Source organism: Haliotis asinina, chromosome 10 (assembly GCF_037392515.1).
Source record: "Haliotis asinina isolate JCU_RB_2024 chromosome 10, JCU_Hal_asi_v2, whole genome shotgun sequence".
Classification (NCBI taxonomy): domain Eukaryota; kingdom Metazoa; phylum Mollusca; class Gastropoda; order Lepetellida; family Haliotidae; genus Haliotis; species Haliotis asinina.
The window spans coordinates 23,613,295-23,633,904 of record NC_090289.1 but is presented as its reverse complement, the minus strand read 5'-3'; the positions used below and the strand labels follow the sequence as shown (position 1 = coordinate 23,633,904).

At 38.1% G+C, this 20,610-nt stretch overlaps 2 protein-coding genes across 6 annotated transcripts; one reads left to right on the top strand and one right to left on the bottom strand.

Annotated features, from left to right (window-relative positions):
* Positions 1-3,473: 3,473 nt before the first annotated feature.
* Positions 3,474-17,933, bottom strand: LOC137297757 (uncharacterized). 5 transcript variants are annotated; one of them, XM_067829701.1, is made up of 8 exons: positions 17,831-17,914; positions 15,184-15,338; positions 13,430-13,470; positions 13,117-13,170; positions 11,833-12,024; positions 10,649-10,807; positions 9,339-9,498; positions 3,474-5,847 (listed from the first exon to the last, which is right to left on the bottom strand). In XM_067829701.1, exons 3-8 carry the CDS (start codon positions 13,466-13,468, stop codon positions 5,525-5,527), a joined length of 927 nt encoding a protein of 308 aa, XP_067685802.1. In that variant the 5' UTR covers positions 13,469-13,470; positions 15,184-15,338; positions 17,831-17,914; the 3' UTR covers positions 3,474-5,524. The 5 variants fall into 5 exon arrangements, with proteins under 5 accessions (XP_067685802.1, XP_067685800.1, XP_067685799.1 ...); XM_067829699.1 differs by having other exon boundaries at positions 13,430-13,473; positions 17,831-17,894; XM_067829698.1 differs by lacking the exon at positions 15,184-15,338 and having other exon boundaries at positions 13,430-13,473; positions 17,831-17,933.
* Positions 17,932-20,516, top strand: LOC137297758 (uncharacterized). The gene is made up of 4 exons (XM_067829702.1): positions 17,932-18,015; positions 18,800-18,874; positions 19,165-19,359; positions 19,666-20,516. The coding sequence occupies exons 2-4, from the start codon at positions 18,808-18,810 to the stop codon at positions 19,965-19,967; spliced, it is 564 nt and encodes a 187-aa protein (XP_067685803.1). The 5' UTR covers positions 17,932-18,015; positions 18,800-18,807; the 3' UTR covers positions 19,968-20,516.
* Positions 20,517-20,610: the final 94 nt, after the last annotated feature.

The following is a 20,610-nucleotide window of genomic DNA, read 5'->3' as shown; positions in this document are numbered from 1 at the left end:
CTGAAAGATATCTATCAACAAAAGTGGTTGGGAACTATTTCGCTATCAGCTGAATGTAATTATTATTCAATGCTAAAAACCCACATGTACACTGAAGGTTATGTATCATGTGTAAATGTCAAGAAATTCAGAATATCATTGTCACGTCTCATTCCATGACCTATTGATTGAAAGAGGGAGATTTATGAATATAAAAAGAGAAGACAGAGTATGTAATCATTGCACTAGCAATACCATAGAAGACGAATGTCATTTCCTTCTTGTCTGTCCAGCATATGATAGTCTCCGTAGAAAATACATGAAAGAATTCTATTTTGTGCACCCGTAAATTCTCCTCACTGTTGACTTGCTCAAATGAAAAGGTGATCCAAAATATTCAAAATTTCATTCACAAAGTTTTGTTATCCAGAGAACTATTCCACAAATGAGATGTATAGGGAATACACACACATATATGTATGATATTTTGAAGTGAGTAATTTGGCATGATACTATAGTATACTTAGTGTGATCTATGTATATGATTGATATGCTATGATAAATGTTATAAGATCTTGTATTTAATATGTGATATGACATATTATATGACACGATATGAATGGCATAATGTACTATGATAGGTATAGAATGATACATTATAGTATGATACGATTTCGCATGTTAAAATGTATAGATTGTGACCATTTGATATGATATGATCTGGGATGACGCGATATGACATTGCATGGTATGATATGAGATCAGGTTTCCATATGATTTTATATGATGTGTAATATGATATGTCTTTATACTATAGGCCTGTGGCCTTTCAGTATTGAAATAAAGATAAAGATAACTTTAGAAACTGTTTGCTGGACTTGTTTGATTTTGATAATCTCTGAAAAGACCAGTAAAGTAAAACATTACATTTTTACACTTTGTAAACCAGGACACAGTATCATAAAAACTTCAGTGCTTGGAACATTTGTCAATAAACATGGTGCCCATATATTTAATAACGTGTGCTCAGATGGTAGAGGGTAAACGTTCGAGATCCGCACCGCTTCAGCCTTCACAGGTTTTTATATGTGATATATATTTTTTATGCTATATAACTGTGGCATTTCACCAGGAGGAATCCCACTACCACCAGCTATCCTCCAGCGTTTATGTATGAATATGAATCAAAAGAGACAGTTCGGATGGACAGATTCAATCCAATTTGGCCAAGTTTTATCTAAATTCTCAGAGATATTGATGTCCTTGTATGGTCCAATGAGAGATTCAAATCCCTGCAACTGATTTTAACCACCTGAATGCAGAGTGACCTAAACAGTCTCCACAAGACTGTATGACAAGTGGGACGACTGGACATTACCTGCATCTTCGGCTGTGGGCGTCTATATTTCAGCAAGTACAATCTTACATGGATTTGTTATTTGTCCGTTAATGCTTTCATTACTTCCCAAAGTGTCGTCAGCATGCTAATATCATGCTGACGTCCATTATATCATATACATCTCTGTTGTTTTAAACATATGGCCTCCAAACAACGGAAAAGGTTGATTGTTTGCCATAGTTGATTAACATATTGATTGACTAAACATTTTATCTGAGCGTTATTTTAATAGGAATGATAGTATACTGAACAGTATGAGAAAAGTAACTCTGACCTTTTGTCAAGTGTTTATATAGAAGATATAAACATGAACTCTTACTTTCATGAGATGTCATGTTTTCGAAAACTGCGTTTCTTTTGCTGTCCAGTATATGTTATCTATAACAATTGAAGTAGTGTGCTAATGTAGTATGCCATTCTGTTCTCGGGAACACCTGCCCTATGATCGAGCAAATATACAAACACACGTTGCAAATGCAGAGAGTATAACCATATCGATTTCTATATAAAATGTATGAAAGTTAAGCCAGTGCACAACAAGCAATTCTCGGGGAACCAGAGCCTTCCTAGAAAACTGAAAGCCTGGTTGCGCAACACCTGTCAGTACGGAGAAGGAATGCCATGCGGGTATAGCCAATTGTTGTACATGGTTGTACATGCACCCACTATAAATATCTTGAAAGCAGTGCTTCATGTTTTTGCTCGTTAATGTAGACGTATTTACAATATACGTGTGTTCAGTGGCCTGACAAAGTATAGCTTCGTGCTGTGACGTGACAGTGGAGAGAAGTCTGCCATTTTACTTTGTTTACAGTGCGTTCACCTACACAATAATACAGTGATTTTTCCGTCAATCGCTGTGTCCAGTACATGCGAGAGAGGATATTGTGTTGCACTGGGCTGTACTGGTCTGTCTCATGGCCTTTGAACCACATCGTTTTCCCTACTACCAGGCTTTCCCTTCAATAAAGCCATAAATGAAGCAGTCAAGATTTTCTCAGTGGGGCACCTTTCCAATTTGAATGGGTTTGTTTGTTCCTGTCAATATCATGTATATTCAGAAACCTAACGTTAGTGTATGTGCTGTATCAGCCCAAAAAAGACGTCCAAACCTAAGGACTGATTTACCGAGAGGGACATTTTGAATATAGCTATTGTGTCCTAGGACTTTTGAGAGATCGATACACAAACAGAAGAAATCTGGATACGAAATTGCAAGAACAAAACTGAAATTAATTACCTCTGAAAGAAGAAATTTGACTTGTCGATGTCAATACTGGGAACGAGGATCAAAAGCTGGATCTGTCCTGGCATGACCACACCGACAATGACGTGTCCAGCGGTGCAACAGGGTACAGTCATATGTCCTGGGAACTGGCGACACGTAAATTGGTTCATCAATGAATGGTTACAGTTTTTATATACAATTTTGACCTTCCTAATTATTGTATTCTCAAATGCAACAGGTCCATTTGAACATATTTGTAAATATGTAAACACGGATGAAATGATGAATATTGACATAGATGACACTATTTTGTGAAAGTGATTTCATACCGTTGTGTTTTTGTATCAGTTTTGTGCCAGCCTGCTGTGTAATGTTTTTGCTTTGTGAGAGTTAAAGTTCAAATAAAGAAACCTTTCAAACTGTCTTCGTTTTCTAGTACTGCTCGGTAGTTGTCCGTCAAGTCTAAGGGGGTGGGGATGACATGGGAGTAAATGGTCAAGAACTCTTCAACCGGGCGCGTAGCGTCGGCGGACCAAGACATGGAATTTATACACTAGGCCACATTTCAACGATATGAACAGTCAAGAGACCAGGGGCTCCTTTCACGAAGCAACCTCTACTATAAGGTTAACCTTAACTCCCAATCTTTAACGCTGCACTAAGGTTGCCTTAGTGACTTACAATCACTTTAGTGCTTTGTAAAAGGAGGCCCAGGTCTTCGGAGAACACATTGCCCCCAAACACATTCGGGAACATGTTATTTGCTCTGTGTAAATAATCATCCATGTTTGTTGTGAATGACCGAATGGGCTAGGACAGTGGCGTTGGTGAACTTACATGCAGAGACAGGAGCGTTGTACACTGGCAGACAGACAGATAGTTTATTAAAGTCTCACCTTACAAGCGTAGGAAAACAATACTACATTTATATACAAGTACAATGAAAACGTGAGCCACCCTTTCTGGGTTACGAGAAACTATTAGCTAAGAAAAATATATACACGCAGTTTAAAAAAACCCATCCACATACATACATACATACATACATACATACATACATACATACATACATACATACATACATACATATATACATATATATATAATTAAACAATATTCCAGACACAATTCAGTAAGATATCGTCAGATAAGCATATACACAGACTTTAGAAACACTACCCATTACCAAACAGAAAAAGCTTGCAGGTTTTGGTAGAATAACTATGAGCGTGTGGGCCCGAATACGGTGAAAATGTTTTTGGTGTTTTAGAATTTAGTATCTACCATGTAGGACTTACTATCTGCTACGTAGTACATAAATATATCCTTTCAAAGGTTCTGATTATGAAGTGTGGTTATTAAATTGAGAAATGTTTGGTTATGCAGGACGTTAGATAATAGAAATGCACATCAATGCATATTCATGACACTATCACAATGTTATTGTGTGCGTGTGCGCGCGCGCGCGTGTGTGTATGCGTGCGTGTGTGTGCGTGTGCGTGTGCGTGTGCGTGTGTGTTACGTTTGGGTGAAATGGACCTTGATCTAATTGTAGTTATGGGTATTCTCTCTCACTCACGCATGCACACTCACAGACATGGGATGGGGGAGACGTTTCTGATATGAAATTCTCGTAATGACACGTCCTCCGATAGTTTTGCTTATCCCCATATCAGGCTTGGTTGGATCAGTTATTACGCTCGTTTCCGGGTTTTTTTGTGTGTGATTGTTAACAAGCTGACTCGGGAGGAAGTGTTGAATGCGGCGTAAAGCAATACGGAATTAAAAAAAATGCAAACGATGGTCATTAGAGTTGTTTGTATAAGTAAACTATAGATTGCCACCAATAGTCTAAGACACGTCACGTCTGTGCACGGAGATAATGACTAATGTGCAACTACCTCTGAAGTATCCAGCGCATAATACAAAGCTGTTACAACATGTAACAGTGAACTAACGGCAACGCGTAATAAATACTGAACGCGAGGCAGCAAAGTACAACAGTCGGTTCAACACATGAAAGTAATATGCAACAATTACACGACCCATCAAAAGTCTGGACTCACTTAAAACACTGACTATATGTTATATATGTACACATGGTTACAACGAAGACGGATCTCAAACGCCGCATTTAACATCTCCTACGTAGGAGATACTAAGTCCTATGTAGGAAATAATGAGACTAAAAACATTTTCACCCTAACACGCTTCCGTCGAATCCCTCATGGATCTCAACCCAACAAAAATAATAAATAAAGAGCAATCCCATTTATATAACAACATGTTACATTTGACCACTTTCTAAATGACATTGTGTATCCATAACATATATACGTATAGCTGCAGTTGGATTTGAATCTTTAGAATTGTAATGCCTATTTTCTATTTTTCTAACCTTACTCCTAATTCGTATGTATAACAGATAAAGATAGATTGGTAATTTCTTAGAGATGCATCAATATCTTGCCGCCTTTACAGGTTATTCTTAAAAGGCACCAGGTCTGAATTTCATCAATACTTTATAGAATTTACGTTCACAAGCGGAACTGATACCTCTGGGGGTGAAGAAAACTATATTCTGTAGAGAACTGTTTTCAAGAGTAGATTTCCAATTTTGGTAAGACATGTTGATCATGTATCAGAGTATCAAAACACATACAGTATGAAAGAGCTGTTTCGCTCATCAGAAGTATCAACTTTCCATAAAGAATGGACAAGAGCAGTCAGTACCAGCATCAGTGGCTCAATACAACGTGAAGTTGGATCTCGGTTTGAATTCCATTATTGCAATTTCGGTTTCATTAAGAGACAACCATCTGCAACAAGGTTCGCTCTAGATCTAAATTAGTGTTCATAGGAGTGTTGAGCTACTTCACACTTCAGAAAATAGTGAGCTTTAAGTATATCTTTCTGGCTCATTGCGATTGTGGTGTTCTTGCGTACATCTTTAACTTCATCTTGTCCTTTTTCTCATCCCGCTGAGACGTGTCTCTGGCAGCGAGCAGGATGTTGTGCAGGGCATGTAAGTACAGGATACTGGCGTTGATGTTAGTGAATTTTTCGACTGTATAGTTCTTCACAACGCTGATGCATGTTTGAGGCAACCCTATCTCCTTAGAAGCAAACTCCACCGCTGCCCGAACCTCCTCAGAGTTAAATACGTATGGAATATTGTCGGCCTCCTTCAAGAGTGGTTCAACTTGATCAGGGTGTGTCAGGATCACGTGAACTGACAGAACTGAAAAGATATGTCCTCATGTAAATCATTCATTTTTTCACACCAAGAGCGTTTTGAAAATTGGGCGTTTTTCTAACTGTTTTCTGTATGTGTGTCTGTTGTATATATTTGTCACAAAGTTCACATTCATTTTGAAGAGTTGCTGATGCTGAAATGTCACTTTATTAGACTTCATGTCATGGCTCAAGCTGATGTAACGCACTTCGCAAGGATAATTAACACAAGCAATATACCACCGATCGCGTCAGCTTAAAACCCAATCTACATTTTATTGCATCAGTAAATTTCTTAATGACCACTGAATAGACATCCAGATCACATCTGTAATAAACCCAGTCTAATTAGCCCCAGTTACTACTGTGTCACGGTCAATGTCACATCCGCTTGAATGAACTAATTTGACATCCAGACTGACATTTTTGTAAAACAAATCATTTTACCTCCCCTACTAGAACTGGCTTCGGCTTGTCCAATCAGTAACTATTAGTAAAAATACCTAATCTGTGTCAAATATCAGTTCTGTTATATGTTTTGGCCAATCGCAAAATTAGAAGCTGGTGAGTGATGAGAGGGTAAGATTCTTTATGGATAACAACTTCTGTATTACATATGATGCGACGTTTAGGTATGGATACTTATACTCTTGCTTGACAACGGTATAAGGATCCATACCGAAACGTCGCATCATATGTAATAAAGAAGTTGTTATCCATAAAGAATCTTACCCTCTCAACGAGGTTAGTGATTTCCTAACTTCACACGTGACCTCTCAATAAATGTTGAAACATGTCCTTGACTGATCACTGACTTAAGGAATTCTACATCTTTTTTTTCAGGTAAGCCCTTTTGTACAACTCTGTTATTATGCTACTTAATGTCATGACTGAAATATATTATTTCTGAATAGAGTGTCAAAATGATGTGTAGATTGCATTTGCATTTGCATTTGCATAATATCTCAGTCGTTATTCAGATATGCAAGTGGACTACATGTGTCGTCATGGATTAATTGTGCCTATATTGCACTCATACGTGGATACATTATATATACTTCACATAACTATTATGCTTATGCTGACCTAAATGTTGGTTCAATGGCAAATATCATTTATATATGTTGTATATAACGACAGCTGACGCATAACTGAGATATTTGTTTAAATGATTTGCATGAATTATTCCCCATTAGAATTATTATTTTTAGGATGGAAAGTCGAAACATTATAACTGTTATACATACAGGCTGTACTGTACGAGATGCTGATTCTCAATAAACAATGTGCATATTATAATTAGATTATTATCTTAATTATTATCTTTCATGGATATGTATTTCATGAATAGCACACTGGATTTCTACAGTAAACGTTGACTCATCACTGACTTAAAGAATTCTACAATCTATTTCAGGACTTGAAGTTGTTACCCATAACGAGCCGGGTAACAATACACCCGAGCACATAACCTTTGCCCACTGATGAAATAACAGGACTCAGGACACAACTGAACCTCACGTCAGTCAAGTAACACAGTCCTTGTTTCTTGCGACACGAGTGTTACTTTCTTACCCCAAGCGCACAATACCAATTGCTTCTCCTTTTGTAGTTCTCGAAATGTATCCTTCTCGTGTTCTCCGATATTTTATTGTTGAATGATCATGTTCGTTTGTCATGACATCGTTGTTATTCCATTATGTACAGTCAAATATTAAGTGCAACGAGTTGTCATTGGTAGAGGATTACTGACACTTGTGGCCTTTAAATAACTTCTAGTTAAGAGTAACAACTCAGTATAATTAGAACACTTAAAGGTCACATGCAACCAAAAAATCAAACATAACAAAAACACAATTATCACTTACTCATGACATATAAAATACATTGCCGCTTTTAAAAGACAAATATACAAAATTATAAGCGTACTATAGCGATTCAAAAGTGCATCATTTCGTACGTTGGGCTTACTTTCCTCGCAACGAAGCCCTCAGCTGCAGGAGACCGAACCCAGTCATAGCGGGTGGGCGTGCACTCAAGTGTAACGACTGCTTCCGATTGGCTGGTTCATTTGCTGATACGCTGAAGGCCCATTGTGTGTACAGAAAGATGATCTGTTTGGTGGGTATTTTAGAAGTATGGCGAGTCACAAGAAAGTAAGATTCTTTACAATTTCTTTTATTGTACTTGATGCGTCGTTTCACTAGATGCGTCGTTTCACTATGGATTCATATACTGATGTCAAACAAAATCATATACACTAGAAGAAGTTGTTATCCATAAAGAATGTATATAGAGATGTTGGGTTTTGTAAATACACGTTCAATGAATTTGCGTACGATCCAATCAAAATCATCTCAGTAGAGATGGTAAACTACTGCGTGGCTGGAAACTGTCATTCGAACAGGTACATAGCAGTGATTACACGATGCCAAAAGCAGGATTTGAAGCTGAGTTTGCCCCAGTTTGCGTCAGATCAAGTCATCCGAGAAAAATGGATGTAGTTTGCAACCCACGGACATAAAAACATGTCATGTGTACAAGTATCACACCTACCTACTTACATAATGTGACAGAGACAGGACTCGGGTGCACGAGTCATAAATCAGTTTGTTTTGTTTATTACGTATAGCCTGATAGGTGTCAAGTTGGTCAACAGGTGTCAAAATTGCACGTGGTCAATGATTGAAGATGTGTATTGCATACTGTCGTTAGCAGACAGGCAGGCAGGCAGACATATCGGTATCAATAAACCAGACATTGATCTTTCTCTGTGACAGAGGCTGTTTACCACAATCAACAAGTTTTTTTTTATGTAATGAGTAGATTATTTACTTGCTTGTGTACACAACCAAGGTTAGACTACTGCTCACGACTTCATACTCCGGGCATGCATTTTGTTTCAAGCTCCGTGAACCTATTCACTGCGCATGCGTTCTGGGCGCAGGGAAGCACAGCTGTTGAAACCAGTTTTTCCCCCAGCGCTGGGGGAAATTTAGTGAACCGTTTGAACTCCGATTTCGCAGACTTGTTTTTCATCGCGTTTTTTTTCAACTTTATAGGATGAATTGGCATTTTTGATGAATTGTTTCGGTAAGTGCATACCGAAAGGTATCAGAATCTGCAAAGTCGTGTTTTACGTTGCATGTGACATTTAATATCTAAACGAGGAAAACACTCTTGTCAAGCAAGGTGATTCAGTTATGAAACTAAGTACACTTTTTAAGCATTAACAGTGTTCTTGAATCTCGCATATTTCATTTGGCAGATAAAGTCAAAATAGTGAACCCTTCAGTCTAGTTTTGCATCGTTTGATCAATCAATAAATAATATCTGTTACGTACATTTATGCTATATTGTTGAATGGCAAAATAGTTCCGGCAAACAGTGTTATTTCGGTCAAAGTCATCTGCCGATTGTATATTTCCAGGTACGTTCAATATTAATTGCAGTTTAGCATCTCTAAATATATGAGCACTAAATAAAAGGTAAGATTACCTCCTCGTGAATGTAGTTTTATCAGTACATTTATCTGCCGCTTTACGTCATCAGCTACTTGAACACCTGCTTTCAGGACAATAACTACACACGACGCCTTGACCCTGTCCTGTGGCGGAAGGATGCTTGAGCTATTCATAGCTTCTAGCGTTGGTTTGATCTGAGCATAAATGAAAACAATAAATTTCTTCAAACAGTCTTTGAAAGCCAGACAAATGTAACTAACACACGGAATCAACAGAACACATGTTAAATGAAACTTTGCCTGGGTCAGTGATTAATTTCTGACAGATCCCTTAGTATTCTTCGTATTTAAAACCGAAAACGCACCACCAAAAGGCAAGTTATACCTTTTCACTATGCTACTACACAACTGAAAACGCACCACCAATAAAATGTAATTTTGTCCGGATGTAATCATTCATCTGAAAGTACATCAACAAACGAGGCATACACAATGTTCTAGACAAAGCATGATGAAACAGCTCATCAAAAACCGATCCCTAAATCCACCAACAAGCAATCTGCGTGCACATCGAGGAAAATGTGTTGTTGGGTTTGTTTGTTTTGTTTATTTCTTTTAGGAAAAGCATTCAGAGTTGCTGTGGACGTAACGGATACTGAGACAAGAGATGCCAAGATTGACAGCAGAAAAACGTGAACGTGTATTGGACATGATTTTAGTGGAGTTACTGCTCAAACCGCTTTTCAAAGTCTCACTGGATCAATGAGGAGACTTTGCAATGGCCCACGTTGGTGTCAAAGGTGGACATTTTTATCCCATGCGTTTTCCATACACTGATGACATCAATGTCATCATTGTGTGATATTTTGTGCCCTTTATAGTCTTTCGTAAGAATCTATCTCTGCCTCCTGTTCTAAACAAAACTGGTTATAGCTCGAGCCGTTTTTATGATATTTCAAGATTTCTGACAGGTGGGTTTTCAATGCGGTTCTGTATAACACGAATTATTTCTTTCTAGCTTTGAAGAAATAGTCGGAACAAATCGTGTCAGTCACGAAGGACATACATGTACTTTGTATGCAGGCAAATATAATGTGTCAAGGTTACTGGCAAATATCTTTGAGAGGCATTTAGAAGTTGGAGTAGTAAGGAAGGGTGACAATACATGGTGTTAGAACCTACACCGAAACGTCGCTCTCATAGCAATAAAGACGTTGTTCATCCATATATTGTCATCCGTCCTTGCTGTTTGTATAACTGCACCACGACCTTGCTCATTGTGTTTAACGTGACAAACACACATAGTTGTCAACACTCTGTAGGCCACATTCTCCATTGTACTTACTTCTGCATAGAAGGGAACCGTTCCTGTAACGATGTTCTCAATGTTGTCATCTGTGATAGCATCACTGTTGAATACGCCCGGCATGTCAATTAACCAAAAGTAGGGCTCACAAGTGCAGTTTTCTTGACAGAACTGGCGGCAGAAATCGTCTCTGTGCAACTGTAAAACGCAAACAGAAATTACTATACATGTATATCACAGCTGGTGGTGATTAGCTGGTGGTACACCACCCATACATTCATACTTGGTCATCACAACTGGTGGTACATCACACATACAGTCATACGTGGTCATCACAACTGGTGGTACATCACACATAGTCATACTTGGTCATCACAACTGGTGGTACATCACACATACAGTCATACTTGGTCATCACAATTGGTGGTACATCACACATACAGTCATACTTGGTCATCACAACTGGTATTACATCACACATAGTCATACTTGGTCATCACAACTCAACTGGTATTACATCACACATAGTCATACTTGGTCATCACGACTGGTGGTACATCACACATAGTCATACTCGGTCATCACAACTGGTGATACATGACACATACAGTCATACTTGGTCATCACAACTGATGGGAGTGGTCAGGCTCGCTGACTTGGTTGACCCATGTCATCGGTGCTCATGTTGTTGATCACTGGATTGTATGATCCAGACTCGATTATTTACAGATCACCGCCATATAACTGGAATACAGCTGGGTGCGGCGTAAAACTAAATTCACTCATTCACTCACTCACTCACAACTGGCGGTACATCACACATACAGTCATACTTGTTCATCACAGCCACGATTTACTTCACAAAAATAGCATGTGATGATACAATCCTCCTTTTCAAATGCTGGGTAAGTAAATGTCTTATATTTAACTTTATTTATTTATTTTTTCAGCCATCAGAAACCTTTGTCACAATGACGTCACGTATGGAATATAGTATGGATATGATTCCACTAAGACAACATTGATAAGGTTACCATAAACAGCAATATTACCATAGTGGCTAGACTGTGACAACGGTTGAATATACTAGTGAGACTTTCTTTAATTATACACACGTAAGCATGCACGCACACTTCACATTGGTGTCTTTGCACTTGCTGCACCTCTAAGGGGTAAAATGAACATTCATATTCATCTTGCAATTTTCACATTCAACCACTCACATCTTTAGTGTAGCTTCCATGTGTTCTAATTCCCACAGGAAAATAATTCGAGACGTTCCTGTTCCCTCTCATGGCGGTTTGGATTCCATTTGCAAGAGAGGATTTACCAAACCCAGTCTGTCCAAACAAAATGACGACAATTCCGTCTCTCTGTGTGACTTCTGTTATGGCCAGGCGAAGGTTCACTTCTCCCTGAAATGAAACCAAATTCACGGGTGATGCTGCATTTGTACTCGTTACTAGGGAATCAGAACTTAGTGACAGAAATGGAATTTCAGAATTTGTAGAATGGTGTAGATCAAACCTTTTATTTTGGAATGTGCAAAAAACCAAAGAAATGATCATAGATTTTAGAAAAGCTAAGTCAACAATGAATGCTGTAAATATTGAAGATAATGAACTCGAAAGAGTAACTGAATACAACTATTTGGGTACTTTCTTAGATTCGAAACTCCCCTGAAACGAAAACACCGAGAAAATGTATAAAAAAGAACAACAACGCATGCATTTTTTGTGGAAGTTGAAACATTTTAAAGTGCCATAACCATTAATTTCTTGAGTTGGTTCGGGAATCTGTCTGTCCAGAAGAAAAACAACCTCTCAAAAATCGTAAACACTGGGCGAAATATTATTGGACTTCCTATCGAAAGTATCGGCAGTTGTTACGAGCAACAAATTTCAAAAAGGCAAACGAAATTTCAAGTGATCCTACTCACATACCGTTTTCGGAATACTTATCATTACAATCTGGACGCAGGCTGAGTATATCGACTTTTGAAACAAACAAGGCTCGTCACGTATTTGTTTCAACTAGTACTAGATGTATTAACAACAAATTCAATGAATGACTTGTCCCCCAAACGTCCAAATTCTACTCAATATCTATGTTTGTGTACTATACTGATGTGTGTATTTGCTGATTATTTTAAACAACAGTTTATTATTACCATTTGCAATGTTATTCGTGTCTTCTTTATTATGTAAACAAATTTCTCTTAGGATAAGGAAAAATATCGTTTTAAATCCTGTCTTAAACAAGTGATGGGATGTACAAACGAGTATATAGTTCCATACACAGGTCGACAAGTAGGTTCCACATGTCACTGAAGGCACCATGTATATGTTTTGATAAGTTATTTACCTTTTCGGAGATTAGATATATAGTGTAACGCCAAACTCTTATTGTTGAATTCATACTTTCAAAAGCACCACCAAAATGATGGTCACTAAGTGGTGACTGACGTATGGCGTATCAGCATTACGTCCGAGGCCTATCAGAAATACCTCTGGAGTCCAGACCAAGGTCACATCTTGCCCCCATTTCTCCGTCGGTGGTGGCTGGAACATGACAACAATACTGAGTGTCATAATCATCTTCTTTATCCTAAGAACACCAGTGTTTGGGTTAATCCTAGTTTTCACTTAACAAATCTGTACTTAACTTCTGTGAATCTCTCACAGACACAGTTTAATGACATATATTGCTTATCGGAGTGTCTATTCTTTCACGCTGATATCCACACGTTGTGGAGTACATGTTACAACGGGACAGCGAACCTCAGGTCTGCTGTGTAAGATCAGATGGTCAGCCACTTACAGGAGTCGGGGGCCTTTCCTTGGACTGATTCCTTCCCATGTCTTCTGGAAGATAAACACTCGTGTATCTGACCATGGCTTAACTATCACACTCACATCGAGACAGTTAACAACACTTATATACTTCAATTTCATAGTATGACCAGACATTGTTGAGATGATTAGGAATGTGTTTACTTTTATTTCCAGTATAAGCAGCCTTGACCAACTATCAACTGCTTGGTTTCATTCAAGAGATATAGCTCCGTTAATCCTTTTTCATTAGTTTGTGAAGAGTTATACCCCTTTATTTAATTGCTAGCAGACGACATTTTCAGTGATCCTCAGTATGGATGGTTTAGAGTAGAGGAAGTTGATTTTGTGAGTATTATAACAAGGACGTCAGATCAGCAAAAATCATTTCAAGTAGAAAAGGCATCCCTTTGTCCACTGTTTATCATGCTTTGAAAAATATTGCAAATGAATATGGCACAGAGCACCAATGAGGCGCATGTATGCCCAGAAAATTGACTGTAGGTGACAAGAGGCGGCTTGGTATTCTTGTGTCCAAAAACAAATGAAGGAGTTTAGAAAACTTATGGCTGGATATGATTGAAAGAGGAACTGTGACTGTCTGTAAGGAGACAATTAGAACTGAGCTGCATGCAATGGTTTGGCAAAAATGTCGAGGAATTCCATCACCGATCATGAAACCTGAACAAAAGGAGCGAAGGTTGAACTGGTGCTTACCGCCTAGAAATTTTAACTGGGACAATGCGATTTTCTCAGATAAAAAGTTCTGTCTATCTGTTTTTTAATCCACTGAAATTGTGCACCAAACTGAAAAACTTTTGTATCAGTGCCCCAAACTACAGTCCTACTTGTGGCATATGTGTTAGGAGCAGCGAACAGTGAGCTGTACACATGTATTCTCGATGGACATTTACTTCCATCTGCTTACGTGTTCTGTGGAAATGTTTGGAATTTCCGGCAGGACAACGACCTAAAACACCGTTCAAAGCATTCACAGGCCTGGTTTCGGACCCAAAATATGATATTATTAGATTGGTCAAGCTATGACCCTGACCTAGATCCACTAGCAAACGTTTGGGGGTTTATGAAAGAAAGTGTTAATGAGACAAATCTGACAAATTACTGACATGAAAGATGAGGTGGTTCGATATTGGGACAGCACGGACTTTCTTCTTTGATCAGTAGTATGCCCCGCCGCCTTGAAGCCTTCATTGCTGCGCATGGTGACTTGACAAATTACCAACGTTTTTCTGTTCACTTATCTTTGAATCTGGAGCTATGTTCTGCTAACATTTAATACGTGAGTAATGAGTGAAAAAAATACAATTTGTAAATTGTCAGTAATGTCTGGTCATACTGTACATAAATTACGACATTGACATAAATACTATGCACAGATTAATTGAAATAAGTTAACAGAATGTCTTGGTACCACGCATTTGTTCGTTGAATAAAATATTTAATAATTGTTTAACTTTAAGAATAATCCGTTCAGTTTGAAAACTAGATGAAACAGTGAACAGAGGAGATATATTTTGATAGTTTCAGAGTCTACATTACAATTACAATATAATACTAAATTTATGTAGTACATGTATCTGATTTGATAAATGTACATTGAGAAACGTAAGCCATTATACAAAGGAAAGACGAAAAAGTAATGGATGTTGTCTTTTCTAGGATTTTTCCTTAGACGGCATTAAGTTTCACAAGTATGTCGGAGTTTACAATTGTGTACATCACCTTAAGTCTTAGAATGGCTTCTCATTCATCCAATGGGTAAAAAAATTAAAAACAATGTCTCATGACTGGTGCCATGTATAGCACCACACATCGTGCGTAGAGCATCAAGGTGTAAAACTTCAGGGGAGTTGCTTTGTTCTTTACTGCAATTGTCCCTGGTGTGAGAACAGTAGTCAGTGAGAGGAAGAATTAATTGTTTGTTAGCAGTGGCTATATTTATATATCTATATTTCAGAGACAGTTGATAATCGTCCATGAATTCTATATCATATCGCTAATGTGCTCATGCCAAATATAGTTCCTGTGCAATGTTAAAGCAAGATGTTTATGATGTGAAACTACTTTAATGTTGATATTATTCATGTGAAGATCAGGAAGCCTAGTATGTGGTTAATGCCTGAAGATAATATGCTTTCAGTTTTGTTAGGATTGAAATGAAATTCCAATCTCTAGCCCAGTTATATCTATAGCCCAGGTAACTATGCCATTATTGAGGTAAGTATCAGCAACATCAGGGCTGTCATCAACAATATAAAGTGATCAACGAATAAACGGATATTACTATCATTGTTAACAAGACACGACATAACACCACAGGACTGATCTGGATAGGCTCTAAAAGATGAAAATAGACACTGGGTATTACGTTGACCCTGACAACACGGTGAGGCTGAATTACGACTACAAGTTAAAAAATAGATTGAGAATGAAATGAAGTTCAATAAAAAGGCTTGCTCCAATCCTCAGAAATGTTAATTTGAAATCATTATCATTTGCTAAAAAAACACCTATTAAACCACCTACTTTCCTCAATTCCATCACCTCCAGACGCAAAAATAGATACATTTCTAATTTGTATGGAAAGACAAACCTGATAAAATCGAAAGATATATATTTGCTATGGCACCTGAATATGGGGGAATGAGTAACCCACTTATTACGAATATCATTTATGCACATAAAATATTACGGACAAAGAGACATGTAACGCTTTCGTTGAAAATTGTAAACCTAACTACCGAAGACTTACGTTAGCTGGATATATGGACAAATACCAAAAAAAAAAAAAAAAAAAAAAAAAATTAAATAAGAAATCCTTTTGGAGAGATGTAATCTCTGTATGGGGAATCATATTTACAAAACCAACACAAGTCATTAAACTTAAGCAACATGTTAAACCAATGTATTTGGGTTAATTATATGTTTAACATAAGTAACGAGACAATGTTTATAAACTGTTGGTAAAAAGCAGGTGCACACTGCATTTATGATCTGAATGTTATGGGGGAATTGTTTAATTCTGTACTTTATAAATTTATCAAGGTTAGAGGCTTATGTTTCTTTAATGGATCCTTATTACAATAAATCATATGCGCGTAAAGACGTGGGAAAGAATCTTTAAAATACAGTATAATAACACACTGTCACGAGACATATGCTCACATATACCTACAAACCTATTCTTAAATGAAACCAGTCTAAAAGACACGCCATTATGTGTAATTGTTGTCATGTTAAAACGATTTGGGAGAGTTTGACTAGATGGCTGAAGGCAACATTGGTTTACACCAGAAAAGATTGTACTTGGATTTAAATTTAACTTGGATAAAATAACAATTCTTTTAATGTAACATTTCTCGTCGTGAAACAGATAATGTACACACACACACACACACACACACACACACACACACACACACACACACACACACACACACACACACACACACACACACACACACACACACACACACACACACACACACACACACACACACACACACACACACTTAAAACAACATGTTACAAATTTCTTGCATCTAGTAAGGATGTGCAGTAACAGTGAGTTCTAAAACTAGAACTATAAACTATACTCAGTCTGATTAATTTTCACTGCCGTGAGGGGGTCTCTTTCTGTCAATGTGAGCTGTTCAACAACTTCTGAGGGTAGGATACCAAAACTTATATATCACATCAGTTACACCCCAAGGTTCAATGTCGTACCATAGACTGTGACACCTGGGTATGAAAAATGCTCAAGGCTCAAAACTTATTGACATCCCTTCGTAGCTTCAGGGTTTTGCCAGCTAGTCGGGCTAACTATGGCTGAAAGTTACTAACCCACAAAATACTTCAGTAGCCCGTAATGTGAATGAACATAACCCGTCATTACGCTGCACTAATATAATGCACATGCTTTTCATCGTGAATGAGTTATAAGTGTATGATGTATGATTTGCAAAATGACCCCATAAATATTCACTAACCAGTCGGGCCAGTGAGTGTGGAGATTACTTACTGACCCGACTGGATTTTCAATCGCTATTGTGGCTCTCTCGCACACTGATTAATGTTAGTTAAGCTAAAATGACTATAAAGACCACATCTTATCGGTCGGTCGGGATGTCAGTTTGTCAGTTCCAAAAACTTCAATTCAAGTGCTAAATTTTAAGGTTAGCATATCCGACGTTAGGATTAATCACAACTTACAGCAGTGTCTGCATGCACTATCGTTTTCTAATTTCAAAAACATTTCATAGCAACCCTCTGTACTTTACATTTTTCATATATTCTAAATGTGACGACCTGCTTTCAATAATGTTATTTCTGAGTGTGATGAAAAAAGAACGTTAATATTTTTACTTACAGTTGTGGAGCGGGCTAGGCCGTGTGAGATGTGTGCGTTCTGTTCCTCGGAATATGTACCCTCTAAAGCGCAAATATCACATGCATGAAACCGAGGCTGTTAACACCTTCTATGGACTTGTTTATGCGCAGTTGCTATTTGGCGGTCCGTGAGGACAGATGTTTAGCAAGGGTAGCTGGAATCAGGTACGTTTTCACACTGAACGTCTTTTAATGTTCTGTAAATTTGCTTTTTAAGTTCACTAACCACCCACCCGCCACCCAGGGAAACAGTCATGTATCTGACCATGTTGTAACTATCACACCTGCACCTGGATAGTATATTGAGTTCATGGGGAGATTTTATATGTGCACATACATACACGCACGCAGGAAAACAGGCAGACAGGAATGCTCACATACATACACAGGCACACATGCATACTCATAGACACACATGCAAACAGAGACACACACATACATACATACAGGCACACATGCGCCCACACAGGCAAGCATACACACAGGCACGCATCCATACACACAGGCACACATGCATACACACATGCACACTTGCATTCACACAGGCACACATGCGTACACAGAGACACACATACATACAGGGACATACACATATAGACACACATGCGTACATACAAGCACACATACATACACACAAGCGCTCACACACAGTCAAACATACACATAGGCACACACATAGATATATACAGATTCACATCATCTATCTATCTGTCCATCCACGCACGCACGCACGCACACACATATATACATACACACATATAGATACACACACACACCACATACACGCTTGCATGCATGCATGCATGCATGCATGCATCCATCCATCCATCCATCCATCCATACATACATACATACATACATACATACATACATACATACATACATACATACATACATACATACATACATACATACACTCAGAGATAATGTTAACATGAAATTGTTGTAGTTTTCAGGATGTCAAAGGTTGCAACCGGTCCAGTCACATACAGGAGCATTGGAATAAATGGACAGAGCGAAATAGGTAAGTCGAAACACATGGTATTGCTGACGATAAACCCTTTACAGTGATGACAGTACATGACATGTCCTTGACTGCAACCACAGTCCATGACAGATTCTAAATAAGCCTAACAGGGTAGCCTAGTGGTTAAACCGTTCACTTCACTGCATCTCCAAGTTTTTTGTCCGAGTTATTTGATGTCAGGCCTTTCACTTCCGAAAAAGAGTAAGGTGGAATGAAAGTATTCTATATTTAAATACTAGTATATCTCCACCACACGTCAGCAAGAAAGAGAGACATTTACCTTTCAGAGAGAACTTTGAGAGAGAAAACTGTCATCATCCCTGAGGGCGAACACGACACAATTCGAGAAGAGTTCTTCCAAAATGTGCTACGTTACACAGCAAAAGGATCAATGCTGAGGGAGGATGTCCCCTTCATCGTTATATACCTATCTTCATCTCGCATTAAAGATGAAGAAGGCCTCATTATTGACAAATTAAGAGGTAGATCATTTTTACACGTCTGCCAAGATTACAGGCATCGTATGCTTTCATTATTTGAACAGATTGAAAAGAGTGATTGCTTTCACATGTTAAATGAAGGCTTACTAATTTAGCAGAGCCGATATCTATATTTGAACAGCATCAATATACATGTACATCATCACTACCATACATTTATACTGTTATACTGACACGATTATGTCACAAAGTTATGTGTTTGCAAATGTGACCCATGTTTCAGAAAAAAACGTTTAAACATGTTTTTTTGTAAAATATATTTTCCATCATATGATATGTCTTCCTCAGGTTTGCCTTCGGCAATATTTATCGTGACATCAGTCGGAAAGGATTCTGAAGAAAGCATCGATCTTCCAAGCGACTTGGAATTTAAGGTCAGAGACAAGTTGTGTCTTTATATTAAAAATGGACATATTCTCAAGGATGATATGGACAACAAATACATGTTTCACCGCCTGCTGTTCCACTGTTGTCAACTGGAGCGTGACGGGACAGGTTTTTTGAAAGAACATTGGATTAAAATCGCCATTGGTTCCGGCGTCGTTCTTTTGATAATTATCGTATTGTCACTTACAATACGCTTTGCGTAACATTACGAACGAAAGTTCGCTGTGATGCATGTCTCAGAATTTTAACTTCTGTGGGTGGGTGTGTCGTTATTTCAACCTTCGGACATTGGTTTCTGGTTTGACCACAGAACTTAGCACAACTTCGAGGACTGGGTCATCCGTCTCCCAGGCAACAGATAGACGACAAACTACAGCACTACCAGCTGTGTCCAAGCTAGACGTGTAATCTATAACGAGACGCGGAAACTCTATGTAACAGATGCTTTTAAACGGGTCGGGACAAAGAATTGAAAACCCGTATCGTGTTCACGTTGATAATTATCCAGCAGCAAGGCCATGGGTTACACTCGGCTGCACTGAAGGAATAATACTTCTAGAATGTCACCATGACCTGCCCAGCTATGTATTACATATTGACGAAAAGATCATTTGTCACCAGCTGCTTACCCGTCGTGACTGATTCTATCAACGTTTTTTTCCGAACATGTTAATGGAACCACTTCGTAGTTATTGCATTGGCAACTGGAATGTTTAATAAACAAACCACACACACTTGTGTTGTCATTAATATGATTTTGTTTTCTCTACAGCATGAGTAGAATATTGATAAAATTATATCGAATGATGCACAGTTGTTCTGAAAATCGAAAATCTAATTATGTAC